Here is a 22503-nt window from a genome sequence, read left to right as displayed (position 1 = left end):
TTTTTTTTTTTTTTTTTTTTTTTTTTTTTTTTTTTTTTTTTTTTTTGTCCCAGAGACAAGGTCTTTGTGTTGCCCAGGCTCCTGGGTGCAATTGATATATCTACCTCTGCCACCCAGGTAGCTGGGCCCATATAGGCCAGTACCAGTGCTAAGTACCCGCTTTTATAACTTTATTTCTTCCTTTAGTAGCATAATGGCAGAATCGGCTTCTCCACTGAAGCACTTTGTGCTGGCTAAGAAGGCAATTACTGCAATATTTGCCCAGTTACTGGAGTTTGTTACTGAAGGATCACATTTTGTTGAAGGTTAGTTCCTCTTAAGTTCTTAAAATGATTACTGTTGAAAATATGTAAAGGTGCTTTATTATTTCAACTCTAGCTATTAAACTCATTTTGGACATTGTTCTGTATACTTTGAGGGAGTCCGTAATTAATAAAACCCATTTCTGCTCTCCAGAAAATTAAATGGTATTAACAGTTAAGGAATAAGTGCTTATATGTAAAGTACTATTTATTCTAGGCACTTTATTATATTAATAACTTCTTCAATCCTCATATCACCACTAAGGTGGTTATAATCATACTCATTTTGAAGGTAAGGAAACCAAGGCACAGCAAAATTAAGCAGTTTGCCCAAGATTACACAGCCCTAAGTGCCTAGTGAAAAATAGGCAGTCCACAGTCATTCTTCCCCAACTTAATTAAACCAAGACCTCAGGCCCTAAATTTTCTTCTTACATAAGGCAAAGTTACAGTGCAGAAAGGGTAAAAGGAGTTTTCATAAAATATTATTTTCTTCTCATTCCTTTCATGGTACTGGGAATTTGAACTCAGGGACAATTTACTACTGAGTTATAGTCCCAGCCCTTTTAATTTTTGAGATGGGGTCTTGTTAACTTGTTAAGGCTGGCTTCAAACTTGGAATCTTCCTGCCTCAGTCTTCCAGGTTGCTGGGATTATAAATGTAGATGTGCCCCACTGCCCTTGGCTAATTTTCATAAAATTCCGTGTAACTGTTCAGGCAAAGATGGTAAGGAATGTCTTCCCAGGATACACTAATTTAGAAATAACTATTGAAATTCTTCTAGCTTTTAAGATTGTGTGTCCATTAAGTATACAATGAAAGGGGGGAATTATTATATAAACTACTCTGGTGACATGGGGAAACATTTGTTAGGTTGATAGAATCATACTTTTCCCCCCTTGTTCTCCTAACCCTCCCTCACCAGATTTTGAGCTCAAATCTCTTCATCTTTGTCTCACTTTGTCACTAGCACCAAGTTGACACAGTTCAAGTTCTATTGTTGAATGAGGAGGAAAAAATTACTGGTATAGTATCTTTATGTTTCCAATTTGGAAGGAATTTGAGCTTTCACAGTGACTTCTTTTTTTGTTTTGCACAGTAACTTTAGGGGTTTTTTCCTAAAAATGTTGATAGAAAGTGACAATGAGGTTAAATGTAATCTGTGATGAGTCTAATAAATTGAGTTAGTGAAAAGGGCAAGTTTTGAATCTGAATTCATTTTTACTGGTTCTAGAACCTCAGAAAAAAGTGTTGCAAAAAAGATCAGGAACAACAAAAGTAAAATGAAAAAGTGTAGTAATACTTTAGCCAGTGCTATTTACCAAATTGCACATATTTTTATTAATGTATAGAAAGGTAAAATGAGATGGAAAATTTAAGTTTAATTAGACAAGCACTGGGTAAGTTTTAAGTGGCACTGTTGTCTCTAATTAGGATCATTTAGACAGGCAAATGTCTTTACTTTGGAAAAAGAGGTGATAAGATTGCAAATATCAGTTTATCTCTTACTCCTAAAATAAAACAGTAGAAAAAGTTGTTCTGCTTTTAAACCCAGGCTTTTCTAGCTCCTGGTGCTTGGAAGAACAGAGGAAGAGGAAGGGTTGAGCTAGAGTGGGCAGGTATCATTAAAGCTATGAAGTGGGATTTAACTTGTAATTCTCTTTCCTCTGTCTTTTCATGTTGAGTGAATTGTGTTGCTCCATCCCTGTAGGAAGTAGAACAAGAAGTGATAAGGTTGCAAGGTCTTTTTTAGCCTGGAAACTGAACCATATCTTAATTTCTGAAGGGTTTTTGTTTAAACTTTATTTCTTAGCGTGTAGGCCCAGGTTCTCAGCTTTCAGTTAGTTGGAACAGTAACAGGTGGTTATTAGATTTTTGTTTTTTTCTTTGGAATTGGATTTTTATGTCAGGTAGATACTTTGTATTTTTGAAATCTAGATGAATAATAAATTCTTGCAATTTTTAATGTCTGAAATTCTTTTGGGCAGTATTCTTATGACCCATTGCAACAGAGCATGGATCTTTTACCAAATACTCATTAGACTATGAGCATTTTTATTTTTCAAATATTTTAATATAGAACAAAGCCAAAACATAGTTTTAGGTGTTCCACTGAATGGTATTTCTAATATCATTTCAATTTTGCAGCAACATACAGGAATCCAGAACTTGATCGAATAGCCACTGAAGATGATTTGGTGGAAATACAGGGGTGTAAAAATAAGCTTTCTGTCATTGGTGAGGTGCTGTCTCGGAGACACATGAAAGTGGCATTTTTTGGCAGGTAATCCTTTATTATTTCTTCTAAGGTAGGTTTCTAGAAATCAGCTCTTCTTGGTCATATCCCCAACTTTGTCTGATGTTTCAGCAAGTTATATTCACCCTCCCTCCCCACACATCCCAACAGTTTGTACCTGTGTTAGATATGAAAGCTATTAGAATGTAAAGGAATTTCTCAGTGTAATTGTCTGGAATGATAGAGTTATCTCTGCCATAGCCTACAGATTAATTTAATAATCAGTTAATGGGCTGGGTAGTAGAGCACTCACCTAGCACACTCAGGGCCCTGGGTTGATTTGTAACACCTTAAAAAGAAAATAAAATTAATTGTTAACTCCCTGTATATTATGTATTCTGTTAGGCATGAGAGGTGCAAAGACAAATGACTAACTAGCTCCATACTTTTTTTCACAAACATCATGCTTTATCCTGTCACAGGAGAAGAGATGTCTCCAGAGGAGGGTCCTGAGGAGTTTCTGGGAGAGAAGCAGGAACTCAGCTTAGAACTAGATAGGTCCAGAATGATGAAAAAGAATTTCAGCACACATCAGGCAGAGGCATACACAGATTTATTTAGGAATGCAGATACATGTTCAAGGGAGAATGTGGGCCATCTGAAGTATGAGAGATGCACTTTTGGGGTTCTTGGCTCTTTTATATGAAATTTTGTTAGTGGTGGGTATGGAAAGATATGTAGGGATGATAACAGTCTGGTGCTCGATGGCTTATGGTGTTTTGGTCATTCTTAGAATCCTTAGGCCAATGTGGTGTTCATTATCTGATCAATAGATAATGTTGGAAAGTTTCTCTAAATTATAAGTTTTTCAAAATATTATGTCTCTTTGGCTAATCTGGTGGGCTGTTTAACAGTGCACAAGGTAATTATCATAAGTGAATTTATGGTTAAGATTTATAAATTTAAGATTTATAGATTTCCCAGAAATTTGGGAATGGTAGGCCTGGGAGAGAGATTGGCTTGGTGAATGAGAGGCCTGGAAAAGTATTTAGAACTTCTGAATTAAAATTTTATTTCCTTGCCCTTCCTTTCTGTTTCTCTTCTATTTCTTTTATTCTGTCCTACCTCAGTACCAGTAGGAGCATTTATTTACTGAACTAACCTCATAGGTCTTCTACTTTCCATCTTAGGGCTTTTGTACTTGCAATTTCCTCTGTCTAGATTACTCTGCAGATTTTATCCTAAATATTAATACTTCAGAAGCCTTCCCTTGTTACTCTGCCAAAGAAATTCCTTCACAATTCTTCTTCTTCTTCTTCTTTTTTTTTTTGTTTTGTTTTGATAGTGGGGATTGAAATGAGGGATGCTTAATCACTGAGCCGCCTCTCCAGCCCTTTTTATTTTTTTTTTTTATTTTGAGAGAAGGCCTTGCTAAGTTGCTGAGGCTGGTCTGGAACTTGGAATCTTCCTGTCTCAGCATTTCAAGTTGCTGAGATTACAGATGTATGCCACTATACCTGGCATTCAGTCATTCTTTCTTTTTCTTTCTTTTAAACATTTATTTTTTAGGTGTAGGTGGACGCAACACAGTGCCTTTATTTTTATGTGGTGCTGAGGATTGAACCCGGGTCCTGCCTGTGCTAGGCGAGCCCTCTATTGCTGAGCCACAATCCCAGCCCCTCAGTCATTCTTTCTTGAAGCACCCTGCTTATGTCCTTCAAAGCTTTTTACAAAGTTCCATTATTTTGTGTTTTCATTTTCTGCTTCTTACACTTGGCAACAAGAGTTTGATAGGAGATGGCTCCATAAAAGAGGTTGTACCTCAGATTAGGGTGGAGTAGGAGTGGGAAGAAGCCTCCTGAAGAGGCAGTGACTCAAGCTGTACTACTTGAGAAGGAGAAATAGGTAGGTCCAAGCAGCTGGTCCTTAATTTACCATGGTTCTATTAGCGATTTTTTTTTTTCTGACTTCTCTGTGGTACAAAAGCAGTGTGTACTCAGCTGCAATTACCTTTTGAATTTTGATCTTTTCCTGGGCTAGTGATGTATGAAATAATACTCTCCAGACTCAGGATAGTGGCAGCAAGCCACAACTCCAAGTCAGCCCCATGATTACAAATAAAAACAACTGTAGTCTATATGATGGTAAACTGTAATGTTGAAGAGGTTAGATGCATTAAGTGAATTTTCAGCAACATGGTATTTTCAATTTACTATGGGTTTATTCGTGTATAATCCCATCATAAGTTGAGGAACATCTGTATTAGCTTTCAATATGAAAAGGGTGGTGTCTTGAAAAGGAAAGACAATGAATTAGGGAGAGGATGAGAAACCTTTCAGGAACAGAGATTCTAGACAGGTAAAAGGAAAATTAGAATTGGTACACAATGTAAACAAATATATTTGCTCTATTTACCTCCTGGTACCAGGGATTGAACCCAGGGGCACTGTACTACGAAGCTATATCCCTAGACCTTTTCATTTTTAAAAATTTGAGACAGGGTTTCCCTAATTTGCTGAGGCGCGCCTCGAACTTGCAATCCTCCTGCCTCAACCTCCTGAGTAGTTGGGATGACAAGTGTGTGTTGCCTGGATATAGCCAGAAATATATTTGGTCTTTGAACCCTGGTCCTGTCACAGAGTTCCTAAAACCCTTGGAATTTACTGAGTTATAAGAATAGCTTTTCTTATTTTGAATGAGCCTCTTATGAATAAACCTGAGTTTATGCTAATATAGTAGCTTAGGGTGGAGCCCCTGCCTACCTTAAGGATGGGATCAGTCATCAGAAAGACTAAGTAATAAGAAGTTTGGAACTTTTAGCCTCAACATACCAACTTCCAGGAAGGTGGGTGGCTGGGGGCTGGAGATTAAGCTCCCTAAAAACTCGGAATCCAGATTGATGAGGTTCCAGGTTGCTGAAAGTGTTGGCAGGGTTGAACATCCCAAGAGGGAATGGATATTTTCCCTCCTCCTTTGCCCTGTCTAGTTCTTCATCTGACTATTCATCTGTCCTTTATTTTTTATTTTTTTTTTCAAAGAGTGAGAAAGAGGAGAGAGAGGGAGAGAGAGAGAGAGAATTTTTAATATTTATTTTTTAGTATTTGGTGGACACAACATCTTTGTATGTGGTGCTGAGGATCGAACCCGGGCCGCACGCATACCAGGCGAGCGCGCTACCGCTTGAGCCACATCCCCAGCCCTCATCTGTCCTTTATAATATCCTTTTAATAAATGAAGTAAAGTGTTTCCTTGAGTTCCAGGAGCTGTCCTAGCAAATTATTGGACCCAGGAAGGGGGTTTAAGGGAACCCTAACTTAAACCTTTTTTGGTCAGAAGCACAGACCATAACCTAGAACTTTTCATTTGGTATCTAAATTGGGGGATGGACTTGGGAGACTAAGCTCTTGACCTGTAGGATCTGACACTATCTCTAGGCAGATAATGTCAGAAAAGAATTAAAGGACACAACATTGGTGTCTGCTATAGAATTGCATGGTGCCTTTGGGAAGGACCCCCCACCCCCAACAATTGTTTTTTCTTTAATGTTTGGGAAGACAAGGTGACAGTGTCTCCAGTTTCAGTGCACATAAGAATCATTCAGGGAGCACTACCAGACTCTGATTCTGTAGGTTTACAGTGTATCTTAGGAATCTACATCATTAGTGGGCTTACCTGATGATTCTGATGGGGATGGGGGGACCCAGACTGTTCTTGAGGATCATTGCAGCAAAGCTTCATGCAGTCATTAAAAGGATTAATTTTGAGAGAGGTCATCTGTGTCATTGTAAGATGTGTGTAGTGGCAATGGGAGCACTGTTGAGATAATTAAGATGAAGTGGTTCCTTAGGGAGGAAGTGAGGAGCAATATCCATAACACAAGTAGAGTATGACTCTTAGACTGAGAGAAAGAGGTGAAGCATGTACCATAAAGATGCTGTTTTTGCAGTGAAGCAAAAGGCTCTGAATAATTTCTGGGTTTTGAGCTGATTGGAAAGCAAGCTCTTAAAGTGGTATGAGGTGTTCTTAGGGTTTCAGTGTCTTCAGAAGTATAAATGCATAACAGATTATCCCAAACTTAGCAAATTAAATATAACCATTTTATTATGTTCACTGATTCTGAGTCAAGAATTCAGATAGGGCACAGCAGGGATGTCTTGTCTTTCCTTGTTCCATGGTATTTGGAGCCTCATGAAGATTTGGAGGAGGTTTAACAACTGAGTTTTAGAATCATCTGAAATCTTTTTACTCACATGCCTGGTACTTGCCTGAGAAGAGTAGAAGAATAGGGCTTTCAATTAGAGCATTTAGCTGGACCTTTCTGTTTAGCTTGACTTTCTCGTAGTGCAGCAGATTCAGAGTAATTGGACTTCTTACATGGCAACGTTCCAAGTGCATGTGATCCAGTGAACAGTCCAGAAGCTTCATTGCCTTTTATGCCTTGCCTTGGAAGTCACCCAGTGTCACTTCTGACGTGTGTTATTTGTTGAAGCAGTCACAAATCAGCCCAGATTTAAGATGATGAGACATTAGACCCCATTTTTATAATGGGAGGAGCATTACAGAATTTTGACTTGTGATTTGAAATTTCCACAAGAACTGAGAAAGAAAAATTAAGGATAGATATATGAAAAAGGTGGGGTTTGTTTTCTGGTGTTCTCTGCTCCTACTTTAAATATACATTCTTAATATTTAAGTGAGGTTAACTTTTTTAATTTTTTTTAACAAAAAATACAATCTGATGAACTTCCAATGAAATTGGAATTTTGAAAAAGTTGGTTTGAAACCTAGTGAAAGAATTAACTTTTTTATTGTTAATGTTTTGTTTTTCATGATTTTGTATATTTAGAACAAGCAGTGGGAAGAGCTCTGTTATCAATGCAATGTTATGGGACAAAGTTCTCCCTAGTGGGATTGGCCATACAACCAATTGCTTCCTAAGTGTTGAAGGAACTGATGGAGATAAAGCTTATCTTATGACAGAAGGATCAGATGAAAAAAAGAGTGTGAAGGTATAGTATTTAACCTTTAGCAACATGGTATACCAGCATTAGTGTCCTTGAAGTTTTAAAATTTTATAAGATGGCTACATTGCAGAAGATGGAAGTATTGTTAATATTTTTATTTATAACTTTTAAAGGCATCATTGATATTTTAGTTCTTGTAAAAGTCTTTTGCTTTCAGAGTGAAATTATTGAAAGAATAAAACCTGTCCTTAACTGTGTCTTACTTTAGGAGAAGTTATTAACCATATTTGTAAATAAATGTTATAGATTTATTAAATAAGGACTATTACAATTCCCTAGTTTCACAAATTGATTTGTTTCTCCTTCCCTCAGTCCCTTCCTTCCTTGACGTTGCACATGCTAGGCAAAGGTTCTACCATTGAGCTAATCCCCAGCCCTTTCACAAATTTCTTCCTTTTTTTTTTTTTTTTAAATTTAGTTGTAGTTGGACACATGCCTTTCACAAATTTCTAATTCAGTGTCACCATACTCCTTCAGCCAATAAAAGAATAAAATAGAAATTAGGTTGTAAGATGATAGCTCTGAGCTGAAAGGAATTGGTAAGGCAGTGTCTCATTATAGATACCCTTCCCCACCTTTGGGGATTAAACGTAGGGCCTTGCACATGATGTTTATGAAAGTACAAGTGCTATCCCAGTGAGCAGTACTCCCAGCCTAGTCACCTTATCTTGTGTCTATAGATCTCTCCCACAAACACAGAAGAAGTTCAGTATTGAAGATTCTTGCCATTTTAGGTTTTGCTAAACTGAAGGTAAAGTCATATGTCTAGTTCTATGGGTTTGCTGTTTGACTTAGTATTAGATAACGGTCTATATTAGTTTACCTTCTTGGACTGATTGTACCCTTCACTTTTGTTATGAGAAAAAATTATGTTTATGAAAATACTTTTCAAACTTTTAACCTGTACAGGAATCACTAATATTTTGTAATTAGGATTTTTACCAAGCCATAATTCATACTTACTTGTAGCTTTAGATTCTCAAGGGCAAATATATTGTGAGATATTTTAAAGAAATTTTCTCTTTTTTCCTGATCTTTGTTTTCTACTTCCAATTTTGTTCCTTCATTGCATTATTCCTCCTCTCCCCTACTCCCACATTTAAATTTGTTAACCTCAAGTAGAAGTTTGCTTTGCAATATAAATAAACTTTGATTCTTGTGTAGTTTAGAACTTAAGTTTAAGTTATTATAAGAGCTTATCTTAAGCACTTATAATAACTTAAACTTCATCACAATTCTGTTAGATAGGTACTTTTGCTATCATAATTTTATTAGCCTGTGCAACCTAGCTCAGTGATAATGCTCCCCTGGGTTTAATTTCCAGTACCGAGGGAAAAAAAAATATTTATTGACTTTTTATATTGCTTCCACTATTCCTATAGGAATTTTAAAACTATTTTAATAACAATATCTCTTCTCATGTTTCTCTTTTGATACTTATCAATACATATTGGTTTTAGAAGAGTCAGAGAATGCAAACAGGCCAAAAGAACAAAGATTACAAAATAATGATTTGTAAAACCAGTGTCACTTTCAGGAGTTGCATAGGATTCCATTGCTAGAGTTCAATTTGTTAGGTCACTTAGAATATTTCCAACCATGATGATTTTGTAAGATAGTATGAGTAAACTCTTTGAAGGAAACCATTTTTTCCCTACTGTATTATTTCAAAGCTGAGGTTTCTTAACATTGTTCAGATGTTTTTATTTCAAATTATTTAAAGTTCTGTCTTTTGCAAAAATGATATTGTGCCAAATCAGAATATTTAAATCTTTAAAAAGTTTTTATTACAAGTATAATTTTTTTGTTTCCTCTCCTGCTTTAGACAGTTAATCAGCTGGCCCATGCCCTCCATATGGACAAAGACTTGAAAGCTGGCTGTCTTGTGCATGTGTTTTGGCCAAAGGCAAAATGTGCCCTATTGAGAGATGACTTGGTTTTAGTAGACAGGTAAAATTACATATGAACTGTTTTTTCTCTGGGTATACGTTTATTTAATAAAATAATGCTGTTTATAGCATGTGCTACACAAAACTTCAAATGTTCAGTTGCTACTTGGTCTCATTTCAGAGTGTTGGTTTCTGTTTTCAAGTTGTATAGTCTAATTTTGTTAGAAGAAATTCTAAAAGATATTCATTTTGGAGGGTTCCTTAAGAGAATTTTATAGTTTGGATAAATGGTTGGAAGTTACAAATTGTCTAACTCTCGATATCTAGAGTAATAACTAGATATATAGAGGTAATAACTTTAAATATTTTTCTTAGCCAATAGTGACTTGGTTCTTTTTGTATCATGCATGTGCGTTACTGGGGAATTGAACCCATGGCCTTGTGCATGCTAGGCAAGCATTCTACCCCTGAGCTACATCCTCAGCTCAAGACTTGGTTCTTTTTTTTTTCTTTGTACCAAGGATTGAACCCAAGGCCACTTAATCACTGAGCCACATTGCCAACCCTTTTTTCTTTTATTTTAAGATGGTCTCATTAAATTGCTGAGGCCTGCTTTGAATTTATGATTCTCCTGCCTCAGCCTCCCAAGCCACTGGGATTACAGGTGTGAGCCACCACACCCGGCCTATGACTTGGTTCTTCAGTTTCCCAAAATAACTTTATTGGAAAACTCATACAACTTTTTGTTTTTCAAGAGCTAATAGAATGCTTTTGGATTTTTTTTTTCAGTGCTCTTTGATTAATCTGAATTTATGACAGTTTTTTTTTTTTTTTTTTTAGAAAGAGAAAGAGAGAGAGAGGATTTTAATATTTATTTTTTAGTTCTTGGCGGACACAACATCTTTGTTTGTATGTGGTGCTGAGGATCGAACCCAGGCCGCATGCATGCCAGACGAGCGCGCTACCACTTGAGCCAAATCTCCAGCCCTTTAAATATTTAGTTTTTACTTATAGGTGGACACAATGTCTTTATTTTATTTTACGTGGTGCTGAGGATTGAACCCAGTGCCTCATGCATGCTAGGTGAACGCTCTACCTCTGAGCCACAACCCCAGCCCTCCAACAGTTTTTATTTTTTAAAATTAATTTATTTTGTGGTATGGGATTTGAGACCAGGGCCTTATGCATGGAAGGCAAGTGGCAAGCGCTCTACCACTGAGCTATGTCTCAGTCCTTGTGATGTTTTAAAAATCATCCCACTATACTGATTCTTAATAAAATGATTATGCATATCAGTTATCACTATCATTAGCTAAGAAAGGTATTTAATGTTTTTAAAAATTTTGGTGTGTTCTTTATTCAGTTAAAATTTTAGTGTTTTATATGAACCATTTGTTTTTGATGATGGGTTTTCCTTATTGGAACAGTGTTTCATATTATAATCAGTGGGATAACTCAAAGGAGAGAGAAGATTCTTGTGAAATCAAAATATTTTAAATATAATATTAGTCAATTTTGCTTTATTTCATAGCTGAACTATATCCATAATCCCTCCAGTCAAGATATACAACAGGCAAATCCTTCACTGTAATTTTTATAGTATAGATGGTATATTAAGTTTATATCTACCAGAGGGTATTTTATTTTTTATTATTTGTGCTTTTAAAAGCACTTAAATCTCTGAGCTGAACCAGATATACCTCGCAGAGCCTCATTTTTTAATTATCTATTAGCCTAGTTTGTTTTGTTTTTCAGTATTTATTTTATTTTTCAATCTTTTAGAACATAAAGATTAAGAAGATTTAAAAATTGATCATTACTTGCTTTGTCAAAAATTACTATTAAAATTTCCTAGGAATCATAGTAATCATGGTCCTTTAGGCTTCAAATAATACATGAAAGTCTAAACAAAATTGTATAACCCAAATTTTCTTTTTAAAAAATTTCATATAATTCAATCTTTATTTCATTCCTATTAGTCCAGGCACAGATGTTACAACAGAACTGGATAGCTGGATTGATAAGTTTTGCCTAGATGCTGATGTCTTTGTTTTGGTTGCAAACTCGGAATCAACACTAATGAACACGGTAGGATATAATCATATTACTGTGTTTGGGGTCAGTCAACTAATTGATATTCATTTTAATTCCAAAAAGTGAGTGAAATCCAAATCATGTATTAGAAAGAAATCTAAAATTGGGTGAATGAAAGCATTTGTGTTTCCATAGGACCATAAAGCACAAACCACTCCCACTTTCTACCATTTATCAGGCAAAGCTTTTCATATTTTCAGTTTTGTTACCCTTTTTCAGCTTTACCTGTATATATTGTAGGTTCCAGTTTACCAGGATACACTTTAGACTGCTATTAAATTTAGATTATCCAGGATATCTGTCTGGATTTTGGGGATTAAACGTAGGGCTTTACACATGATGTTTATGAAAGTACAAGTGCTATCCCAATGAGCCACACTCCCAGCCTAGTCACCTTATCTTGTGTCTATAGATCTCTTCCACAAACACAGAAGAAGTTAAATATTGAAGATTCTTGGTCCTTTGTTTATGGGTTTTTTTGTTTTGTTTTTGGTAGTACTGGGGACTGAAGGACTGAACGTAGGGTGTTGCAAATGCTAGATAAGCACTGAATTACATCTCTAGCCCTTTATTTTTTGGGTTTTTATGTTGAGACTGGTACTTATTAAGTTGTTCAAGGTAGCCTGGAACTTGTGATCCTCCTACCTCAATTCCCTGAGTAGCTGGAGTTACCGTGTACACTACTATATCTTACATTTATGCTGTCTTTTTTTGGGTTGTTTTTGTTTTTTGGTATTAGGAATTGAACCCAGCAGTGCTTAACTACTGAGTCATCCCCAGCCTTTTTTATTTTTCGTTTTGAGACAAGGTCTCTTTAAGTGACTTAGGGCCTCCCTAACTTCTTGAGGCTGGACTTGAACTTGTGATCCTTTTGCCTCAGCCTCCCAAGTTGCTGGGATTGTAGGTGTGTGCCACCATGCATGTAAGTAGTTTACATTATTATTAATAACTCTTAAAAAAGATTTTAGGGCAGCTCAGGAGGCTGAGACAGGAGGATCATGAGTTCAAAGCCAGCCTCAGCAAGGCAAGGCACTAGGAAACTCAGTGAGACCCTGTCTCTAAATAAAAAATACAAAATAGGGCTGGGGATGTGTCTCAGTGTTTGAGTGCCCTTGAGTTCAATCTCCAGTACCAAAAAAAAAAAATAGATTTTAGGTAGCTTTTGAGAGCATGGATTGTTGTATCCAACAGTTCCAATTATATCTTGCATGTAGTAGAGTCTGATAAATATTGGTTAAATTCAAAAGGACTCGTGGCAAGAGCAATAGCAGTTATCACTTTTGCCTTCTTACATGTTAATTTTCTCATCTTTGAAACATTTAATGTGCATATGGTGTTTTGGGATCCTTTATCAGTGGATGTTGATCATTATTGTATAAATGGTTCAAGTAAAAATTTCAAATATAAATAGAAAGTATCATTTAAAAGTGAATATACTGTTTTTTAAAAAATATTTTTATTTGTAGATGGACACAATACTTTTATTTTTATTTTACTTTTATATGGTGCTAAGGATCAAACCCAGTGCCTCACATGTACTACACAAGCGCACTACCACTGACCTATAACTCCAGCCCTACTGTTTGTTTTTAATGTTTTACAGGAGAAACATTTTTTTCACAAAGTGAATGAACGACTTTCCAAGCCTAATATTTTCATACTGAATAATCGTTGGGATGCTTCTGCATCAGAGCCAGAATATATGGAAGATGTAAGTTATTTTTTTCCTGTAAATTTTTAAATACAGTCATGTCTGAGAATACTTTCAATACATACTTGTCTGAGAAAAGTATGTCAGAACATTATAAGAAGTATTCTCTTGTGAAAAGAATATGATTACAGAATACGTAAAGTTGATTAGTGATAGACACCAAAATATTAAACTATTTTGAAGAAAAATTGTTATAAAGTACTATCTAATCATTTCAGTACTTGAGAAACTTTTTTTCTTTTTAACTTTTTATTGAAGTATAAAGTAACAGAAAAATACATAGATAAATCATTTAAGTATCCAGCTCTTTGAATTTCATAAGTTTAAAACTCCTGTGTGAGAGTCCAAATAAAAAAACCACAAGATTCCTAATACCCAGAATCCCCCCTCATAGTCTCTCCTGTCCTCTGTCTTCTCTCCCAAGAATTAAATGCCTAAAATGACTTCTAACACATAGATTTATTTTTCTAGTTGTTCAACTTTATGTGATAGAATTGTGTAGTATCTACCTTTGTGTCTGTTTTCTTTTGTTCAACATTGTGTTTGTCCTAGGCATCTGTATTATGTTTATTCTCATTGATATATGGTATTGTATCCTGTAATTATTTTGTTAATAATAAGAGAAAATAAACTGTTTATGTTCTGATTTCAAAATTAAGAGAGCCTCATTTTATACACTCTGATTGCATTTTCCATAGCTCATAAAAAACAAAAAGCTATAACTGATTATTTTTCTTCTAATTAAGGCTATAATGGGGGGCAGGTAACTGTGATTGAACTCAGGAGCATTCAACCTCTGAGCCACATTCCCAGCCCTATTTTTCTATATTAAGCTGCTGTATATTAGTAAATAACATCACTCTGTATATTCTTGTATGTGTCTTTTGGTGTCCTCTGTATGTGTTTTTGTTTGGACGTATATACACAAATGAGTCTTAGGGGGGATTGGTTGATTATGTCTTTCAGAGGATATTTGGTCATGTCTGAAGATATTTTGGTTGTCACAACTGGGTTAGTGTATTACTGGCATCCAGTGGGTAGAGGCTAAAGATGTCATTTCCCATCCTGTAGCACAGCATAGCTGCTCAAACAAATTTGACTGATCTAAGTTGTCACCAATGCAGAGATCTGTAAATGATGGATATATATTTAATATGTACGTATATGTATGTATATGTATGTATGTAGAATTGTTGAATTACAGGTTAAGAATATTGTCAGTTTCAGTAAATGCAGCTCAAGAGTTATCTAAAGTGCTTGTGCATTTTATATTCCTACCAGCATATTAAGAACTCAGGTAGTTTACATCTTAAACTCTTTTTTTAATTTGGTATTTGGCCTATGTCATATTAATTTGTTTGATACTAGTTTTTCTGATTTTAATAGTATGAGTTTGTTGTAAAAAATTTAGAGAATAAAGGGTTAAAAAATCTTCTTCCACCACTGTTTACATGTTAGATGATTTGCTTTCATTCTCCTCCCTATTGGAATTTTGCTTAAGACAGTTTTGTTTCCTGATATTATTAACTGTTATAATGATACATTTTTAAATTGGGGTCTCACTTAATCATTGTAGAATTAGGAAATACCACTCCAAATTGTTCTTCCCCACATAGTTCAACGTTCCTTTTAGCTTAATTTTCTTAAGTCTTAATAGATCTCTATTAGCATAATGCAAAAGGCTAATATTAGATCATAATTTCTAATTCTTAATTCTCATTTTAGTATCCTTTGTTGTTTGTTACTGGGGATTGAATTCAGAGCTGCTTCAACTCTGAGCCACATCCCCAACCCTTATTTTTTATTTTGAGACAGGGTCTTACTAAGTTGCTTAGCTTTGCTAAATTTCGGAGGTTAGCCTTGAATTTGCAGTCCTTCCATCTCACCGATTGGAACTGCTGGAACTATAGGAATGTACCACTGCTCCTGGCTCATTTTAGTATCTTAAGCCTAACTTGTAAGTCTAGTACTTAGCTAATACATTTTTCCCAACTTTAATTCCCAGTGTTCCTAAGAAAATAAGCATCATTTTATACACTCTGATTGCATTTTCCATAGCTCATAAAAACCAAAAAGCCATAACTGATTATTTTTCTTCTAATTGGGGCTATAATGGGGGGGGGGTAACTGCGATTGAACTCAGGAGCACTTAACATCTGAGCCACATTTCCAGCCCTATTTTGTATTTTATTTAGAGACAGGGTCTCACTGAGTTGCTTAGCATCTTGCTTTTGCTGAGGCTGCCTTTGAACTCATCATCCTCCTGCCTCAGCCTCCCAAGTTATAATTTAATGATTTCCATTAAACAATATCAGTCTTTCTTATTTACACACACATACAAAACAGCTTAATTTTAGCCAATTTTTTGTAGCACTTATTTTCTGATTTCAAAGGTATTAATAGCTTCATTGTTGAAAATTTAGAAAATAAAAGAATAATAAGGGCCAGGTGTGGCACCATTTGAGGCAGGAGGCTCACAAGTTCAGGGCCAGCCTCAGCAATTTACCAAGACCCTCTCAGAATTAAGTTTGAAAAAATGATCAGGGGATATAGCTCAAAAGTAAAATATCCCTGGGTTCAGTGTCTAGTAGAAGAGAAGAAAAGGAAAACAAGGAATAAATTAAAATGCCACTGATTTTTATGGGCTTTACTTCTCTGCTGCTATTATTAATTTTTTTGGAGGAGGGACTGGGAATTGAACTCAGGGGCACTCGACCAATATGCCACATTGACAGGGTCTCAATGAGTTGCTTAACACCTGGATTTTGGTGAGGCTGGCTTTGAACCCAGATCCTCCTGCCTCAGCCTCCCTAGCTGGTGGGACTGGGCATGCATCACTGGGCCCAGCTTGCCACTATTATTAATTATTATTAATTAATATACATCTATATACTCATTATTTTTTGTAATAAAATCATGTATATCCTTAATACAGATTTGACATTTCCATGCCATTAAATATTAACATTTGTCGGCAGTATGTTTTATAATGGTTGTATAATATTTGATGTTTGTATAATATTTGATGTTTTGTTAGAATTTTAAATATATGTTCAAAAGGAAGACCATTAAAAGAAAGATTTCTTGTCAAGTATTGTACTTTATTTATTAAAATATTCTGGATTTATTTAGGTATATGGGACTATTCCTATACTATCATTGTAAATGAAGTATAGTATAGATCTATGTTCATTGGTTATGTTTATTTAAATTATTAGAATTCTTTAATATTCTTCTTTGTAGGTACGCAGACAACACATGGAAAGATGCCTGCATTTCTTGGTAGAGGAGCTCAAAGTAGTGGATCGTTTAGAAGCACAAAATCGTATCTTCTTTGTTTCAGCAAAGGAAGTTCTTACTGCTAGAAAGCACAAAATACAGGGGATGCCAGAAGGTGGTATGTATTAATAATAGGTTTTCCTTTTAAATAAATAAATAAATATATATATATATATATATATATATATATATATAAACAATATTATGCTGGAAATCTAGCTGTATACAGTAGTCCTCCTCTTATTACTGTGGTTTCAGTATTCTATGGTCAGATATGGTCTGAAAGTTTTAAATGGAAAATTTTAGAAATAGACAGATCGTTAATTTTAAATTGTGCACTGAATAGTATTTTGAAGTCTGTCCATTCCAGACAACGCGGAACATCCTTTTGTTCAAGGTTTCCATACACTACTCAGCCATCTTGGTTAACATGTTGATTGCTTAGTAATCACAGAGCTTATGTTCAAGCAACCCTTACTTAGTAATGACCTAAAGAGCAAAAATAGTTACTGATGCTCGCAATTGACATACACCAGAGAGATGCTATAAAGTGCTTATTTTAAGTGAAAAGTTGATTTAATAAAGAAAAAATATTGTATGCTGAGGTTGTTGTTGCTAAGATCTACATAAGAATTACTCTTCTAACTGAAATTGTGAAGAAGAAAAAGAAATTTGTACTTCCAGCTTCAAAAGTTTCAGCCACAGTGCATGATAAATGCTTGATTAAGATGGAAAAGGCATCAAATTTGTATATATATGTGTAGATAAAGTTTATATGGGGTTCAGTACTACTTGCAGTTTCAGACATCCCCTAGGGGTCTTGGGACATATTTCTCATGGATAAAAGGGACTGATATATTAGATTTAAAAAAGTCTTTGCCTGTATATTACAGGTGGGGCACTTGCTGAAGGATTTCAGGCAAGATTACAGGAATTTCAGAATTTTGAACAAATTTTTGAGGTAGGAATTTTGTCAATGTATCAAATAATGCAAAACTCCTGAATTGACTGGAGAGTGATTATAACTTCATTTTCACTATCTATCTTTCAATAACCTCTGCTGTTATTTAGTGTAGTTACTGACACAGCAAGTGAAACAAGGAAAGTTGGAAGAAAGGAAGCCCAGCAAAATGGATGATCTGTAAGAATTGAGAATTAAAGATTATAATTTCTTCCTTATTCTTTTTCCTTATGTATCTATAAGTGAGAAAGTTTTTTCATTATTGCTTGTGTTGTGCAATGTATGAAATTCTTGGTGTTCAGTTATTTGAAGCAAGAGCAAACAAATGTAATTGCTGTTGGAAGGAGTAGAGAGCAAAGTGAAAATCATCCTCTCTCTCTTTTTTTTTTTTTTGATACCATACTATTCATGGAGATATATAGGACATGTTTAATGTCATTTGATAAACTTTTACAACATTTCTAAAGTGTATTGCAACCTATTCATTCTCCTCATTTTGTATCAAATGTTCTGAACAAGTGAGTTAATAGAAAATAATTAAGATACAGCTCCAACACTAGGAATCTGGTGGGAAACTACCAAAGTGTGTGAGTGACTGATGTGTGTATAGTATTGGGGAGAGAAGATAATTAATCTCTTATAGTGTAGGCACTTGAGTATTCAGAGACATTAAAAATCCTACATTTGACTAAAAAGTTCTTAAGATTAATCTTCTAAAACCTTCCATAGCCCTATTTAATATAGTACTGCATAGATTCCATATCAACTTCTCACTTATGAATGAACACAAAGACTTTAGAATTAGAAATCTGGCATCTGTAATTATTCCTCTTTCTAAGTGGTAATTGCCTTAGTAGGACAGACTTGAAAATTGAATGTGCTTGGCAGAATTTTTAAAATTTTAAAAATTTGCTTATTTTTTCCTTATCTTTAAATTGATAAGAGGAGGAAAGACCTTTAGACATATGAAGACAAAGTGTTTAAGAAAGAAAACTCACTATATGCTACCTTAGTAAGAACTCTACTTTTTCAGAGGTTCCTGCAATATCAGTAGATGTCCTCTCAAGCCAAGCCGTAGGATATACATGGATTCCCAGTTACTCGTAGAATATTGTTTGTTTATTTTCTTTCTTTTTTTTTCCACAAGAGAATTGATACTTTCCTCATGCCTTCCACTTACTTCATCCATGTGGAAAATGTGTTGAGAAGCATGTATTGTTCTGTTTCCTTGTCTGTATTTATTGACAAGGGAAAAAAAAATATATATATATATAGTGAATGTTTATAATTCTTTCTTCTACCAAATCATACTATTTTGTCCATTTACATATCTTTCATATTGGTTCATGGTACACCTTTTGCTTTCCCAGAATATCTTGAAGGGGCAGGAAGGAGAGGAATAAAAGATGTGTGTTATAGAGCATTGGTTCCCAAACTAGCTGATTATTAAAATCACATGAGTTACTTTGGAGAACTGCAGGCACCTGAGGTTCCCAGAAATTTTGATCTAGTTGGGCTGGAATTTGCCTAGGAATCTATGTATAGGCAAAGTTCCCCAAGTGATTGCAGTAATCAGGTAGATTTGGGAACTAGTTTCTTATTCTCTCTCTCTCTCTCTCTCTCTCTCTCTCTCTCTCTCTGTGTGTGTGTATTTATATATTTTGCAGTGCTGGGGATTGAATCTGGGGCTTGAGCATGCTATGCAGGTGCTCCCGTTTTTAGAAGAAAAAACAGTTCATTAGAAGAAAAAAGCAGTTTATTTTTGTTGTTTTAGTTACATATTAATAACAAACTATACATATAATAGTATATGATCATCAACTTTTATGTTATTAGGACATCAGAAAATTAACTTAATTGGCATGATTACTATTTTGAATCTCAATCATTAAGTTTTTAAAGGAGCCTATAGGATATTCTGACATGAGGGAATTTAAATTGGTTTATAATAGTATTTTTAACTTTCTGGAAATTAGAGTTTCTGATAAATCTAGGAACTCTATAAGCTGTATATTTTCCCATGGAGATTCATTAGCATATTAGTCTGCCTTTTAATATCCTGCAGGTAAATGGGAATAGCAGTTTAGGATACTTTTTAATTAGAAAAAGATTGTTTTTCTTTTTTATATTTATTCATTATTGTGTTTTTGAATCAAAAAATAACATATTTACCAAATAACTTTTCAAGATCTTTTCATTTCTGTCTAGTCTAGCTCTAACATTGTGCTGTTATCTACGAATTTGGATCTTCATTGCTGATATCTAGATTTACTTCATCGAGGAACATAAATTTTATTTTAACCTTTTTCTTTTAAAATTATTTTTATGTTTTTATTATAATTTTGTGGAGCTTAGTTTGGCACATTTATGAGACAGCTATTTAAAATAAAATTCAAGTTGTGTTTTGGTTATTAAAAAATAAGTAGTTTACAATTCAGACATTTACTATTAGGTAATTATTGGTGGTTTTATAGAAGGAAACATTCTGGAATATTTAACCTTTGTTTTAGATATATATGGGATAGGATACTTAAAATGCATACCACTAATATTTTGAAGATTAGTGAAAATGAATGATGTGTAAATGAGCTTCGCCGTGGGCAAAAGTGAAGGTAGACCAATCAAGAAATGAATGGGCTGAGTTGTCTTTATAAATGAATTTTCTTCACGTGCCCTATCCCTAAAGAAGTGAATTGTTCTGTTTTTTATACCTCAAAATACTGGAGAGGGGAGAAAGATTAAAGGCTTTCTATTTGAATGAAATGCATACATAGTTTTAGAGACAGGGCTGAGTCTAAGTTATAAGTAGTACATTTATTTTTTTATTTTTTGTTTTTTTGAGGGTGGGTACTGGGGTTGAGCTCAGGGGCACTCCACTACTGAGCCACATCCCCAACCCTATTTTGTATTTTTTATTTAGAGGCAGTGGGTTCATTAGCTCCTTGCCATTGCTGAAGCTGGCTTTGAACTTGTGTTCCTCTTGTCTCAGCCTCCCAAGCTGTTGGGATTATAGGCATGCACCACCCGGCCTGGCCGAGTAGTACATTTAATGAGCATGTAGCATATTCATTTCAGAATAATAAACATAATACTTCAGTGCCAAGTGAATACCTTTTAAACCTTGAAAGCTATTTATTTTTACAAAGGAGGGACAATAATGAGCTTCAGGATGTAATTAACAATTTGTACTAGCTAAATATATAAACAACTAAATATAATACTTTTACAGAAGTATCCATCTTAGGGAATTGTGATATAACCATAATTCTAAAAAAATCATTGCTGGGTGCAGTGGCAAACACCTGTAATCCCAGCACCTCGGGGGGCTGAGGAAGGAGGATCACAAGTTCAGAACTAGCTTCAGCAATGGTGAGGCACTAAGCAACTCAGTGAGACCCTGTCTCTAAATAAAATACAAAATAGGGCTGGGGTTATGGCTCAGTGGTGGAGTGCCTCTGAGTTCAATCCCTGGCATTCTCCCCTCCAAAAAAAAAAAAAATTGTCATAGAAGATAAACATGTCTCCTATGAAGTATTGTTGTAGGTACTGATGTGGCTCAGGCTAGCATTTCTTAAATTGTTCAGACTGAATGTCTTTTCTACGTAAACCCCTATAGTTTTCAAATGTTGTCACTATAGAATTTGACTTTCTATGAAGTAAAAAAAATGAGTTCAGTTGTAATATTATAGTTTGATAAACTTGATGAATCACAGTAAAAATAAATTTAGATCAGTAATATTGCATATATTGAAAATTCAAGCAAAAATTTCACAAATAATTGTGTCCATTACTAAATGTGATGCATTCTGATGTACTTTATTTATAAAACACTAGTTAATTTGTACAGCTATTGATGGTTTATGAGCTGCAGTTAGCTTGAAGGTGAAACAAATAAGGTATAGGGCATCATTCAGACCAGTGTGCACCACACTGTCGTCTAGTGATAATAGTCTTTGAAGTAGCTATAGATATTTTTCTGTAAATAACTTAAAATATTACCTAGGTTGTTAAATATTATTTTTCAAATTGTTGACATTTTACTCTGTAGAAGTCCTTTTTGGTAGCTTTTTGAATCACCATATTACTCAACTAATTTTTTTTTTTTTAATGGTATTGGGGATTAAACCCAGGGCCCTGTGCATGCAAAGCAGGCACTCTTCCAACTGAGCTATATCCCCAGCCCTCATATCAACCAATTTTTTTTTTTTTTGAGAATTTCACTATTTATTTTTTAGTTTTCGGCGGACACAACATCTTTGTTTGTATGTGGTGCTGAGGATCGAACCCGGGCCGCACGCATGTCAGGCAAGCACGCTACCGCTTGAGCCACATCCCCAGCCCCCCAATTTTTTAAATTAATATTCTAATTCAAAACTCATTTAAGAACTTTATAGGTTATATATTATAAGTATGAGAAAAATAAGAGAGATGGATTAGAATTGTATAATATGATCCAAATAGGTAATTCTGATGGGGAAACCTTTTTTAACATTGAAAATATAGTACCATTTATTTTTAAAATGTTAGTCAAACCATGCCACATTACTGTGTAAAAATACACAAAGATAAGAACTTGCTGTTAAAATTCTTTTTACTTTTGAAGCTTTTAATTTTTTTAACCTTTGTAATTTTAAGTTGTGTTTATCGTGTGTTTGTTTTTTTTTTTTGTTTTATTTCTACCCTTGTTTCTGTTTTGGTTTAAGTTACAATCAGCAAGTTTTTGTGTTTAAATTCCTGAAAATGTTGTGATGGAATTACAGTAATGTGTTATGGCTTGGGCCCCTCGCAGGAGTGTATCTCGAAGTCAGCAGTGAAAACAAAGTTTGAACAGCACACTATCAGAGCTAAACAGATACTAGATACTGTGAAAAACATAATGGATTCAGTAAACGTGGCAGCAGCAGAGAAAAGGTATGAGTTCATTTTATTGCAACATAAAAATGTTAGTTTTTCTATATCAGACTTTTGTTAAGACTAAGATTTTAAATTGTAAAATTGTACTATAG

The 22503-nt window shown here is 34.7% G+C and overlaps 1 protein-coding gene across 1 annotated transcript in view; it reads left to right on the top strand.

Annotated features, from left to right (window-relative positions):
- Positions 1-147: 147 nt before the first annotated feature.
- The window catches only part of Mfn1 (mitofusin 1), a 41853-nt gene continuing 19497 nt past the window's right edge, over positions 148-22503 (top strand). The window contains exons 1-9 of the mRNA XM_015494240.2: positions 148-305; positions 2452-2587; positions 7386-7548; positions 9389-9513; positions 11432-11540; positions 13150-13257; positions 16501-16654; positions 17430-17497; positions 22287-22408. Of these exons, the coding sequence (XP_015349726.1) occupies positions 194-305; positions 2452-2587; positions 7386-7548; positions 9389-9513; positions 11432-11540; positions 13150-13257; positions 16501-16654; positions 17430-17497; positions 22287-22408 (1097 nt within the window). The 5' untranslated portion in view covers positions 148-193. The remainder of the gene's footprint in view (positions 306-2451; positions 2588-7385; positions 7549-9388; positions 9514-11431; positions 11541-13149; positions 13258-16500; positions 16655-17429; positions 17498-22286; positions 22409-22503) is intronic.

This window comes from Marmota marmota, unplaced genomic scaffold (genome assembly GCF_001458135.2).
Source record: "Marmota marmota marmota unplaced genomic scaffold, marMar, whole genome shotgun sequence".
Classification (NCBI taxonomy): Eukaryota; Metazoa; Chordata; class Mammalia; order Rodentia; family Sciuridae; genus Marmota; species Marmota marmota.
Note: the sequence above shows the minus strand (reverse complement) of the source record. Positions and strands in the feature narration are given on the sequence as shown.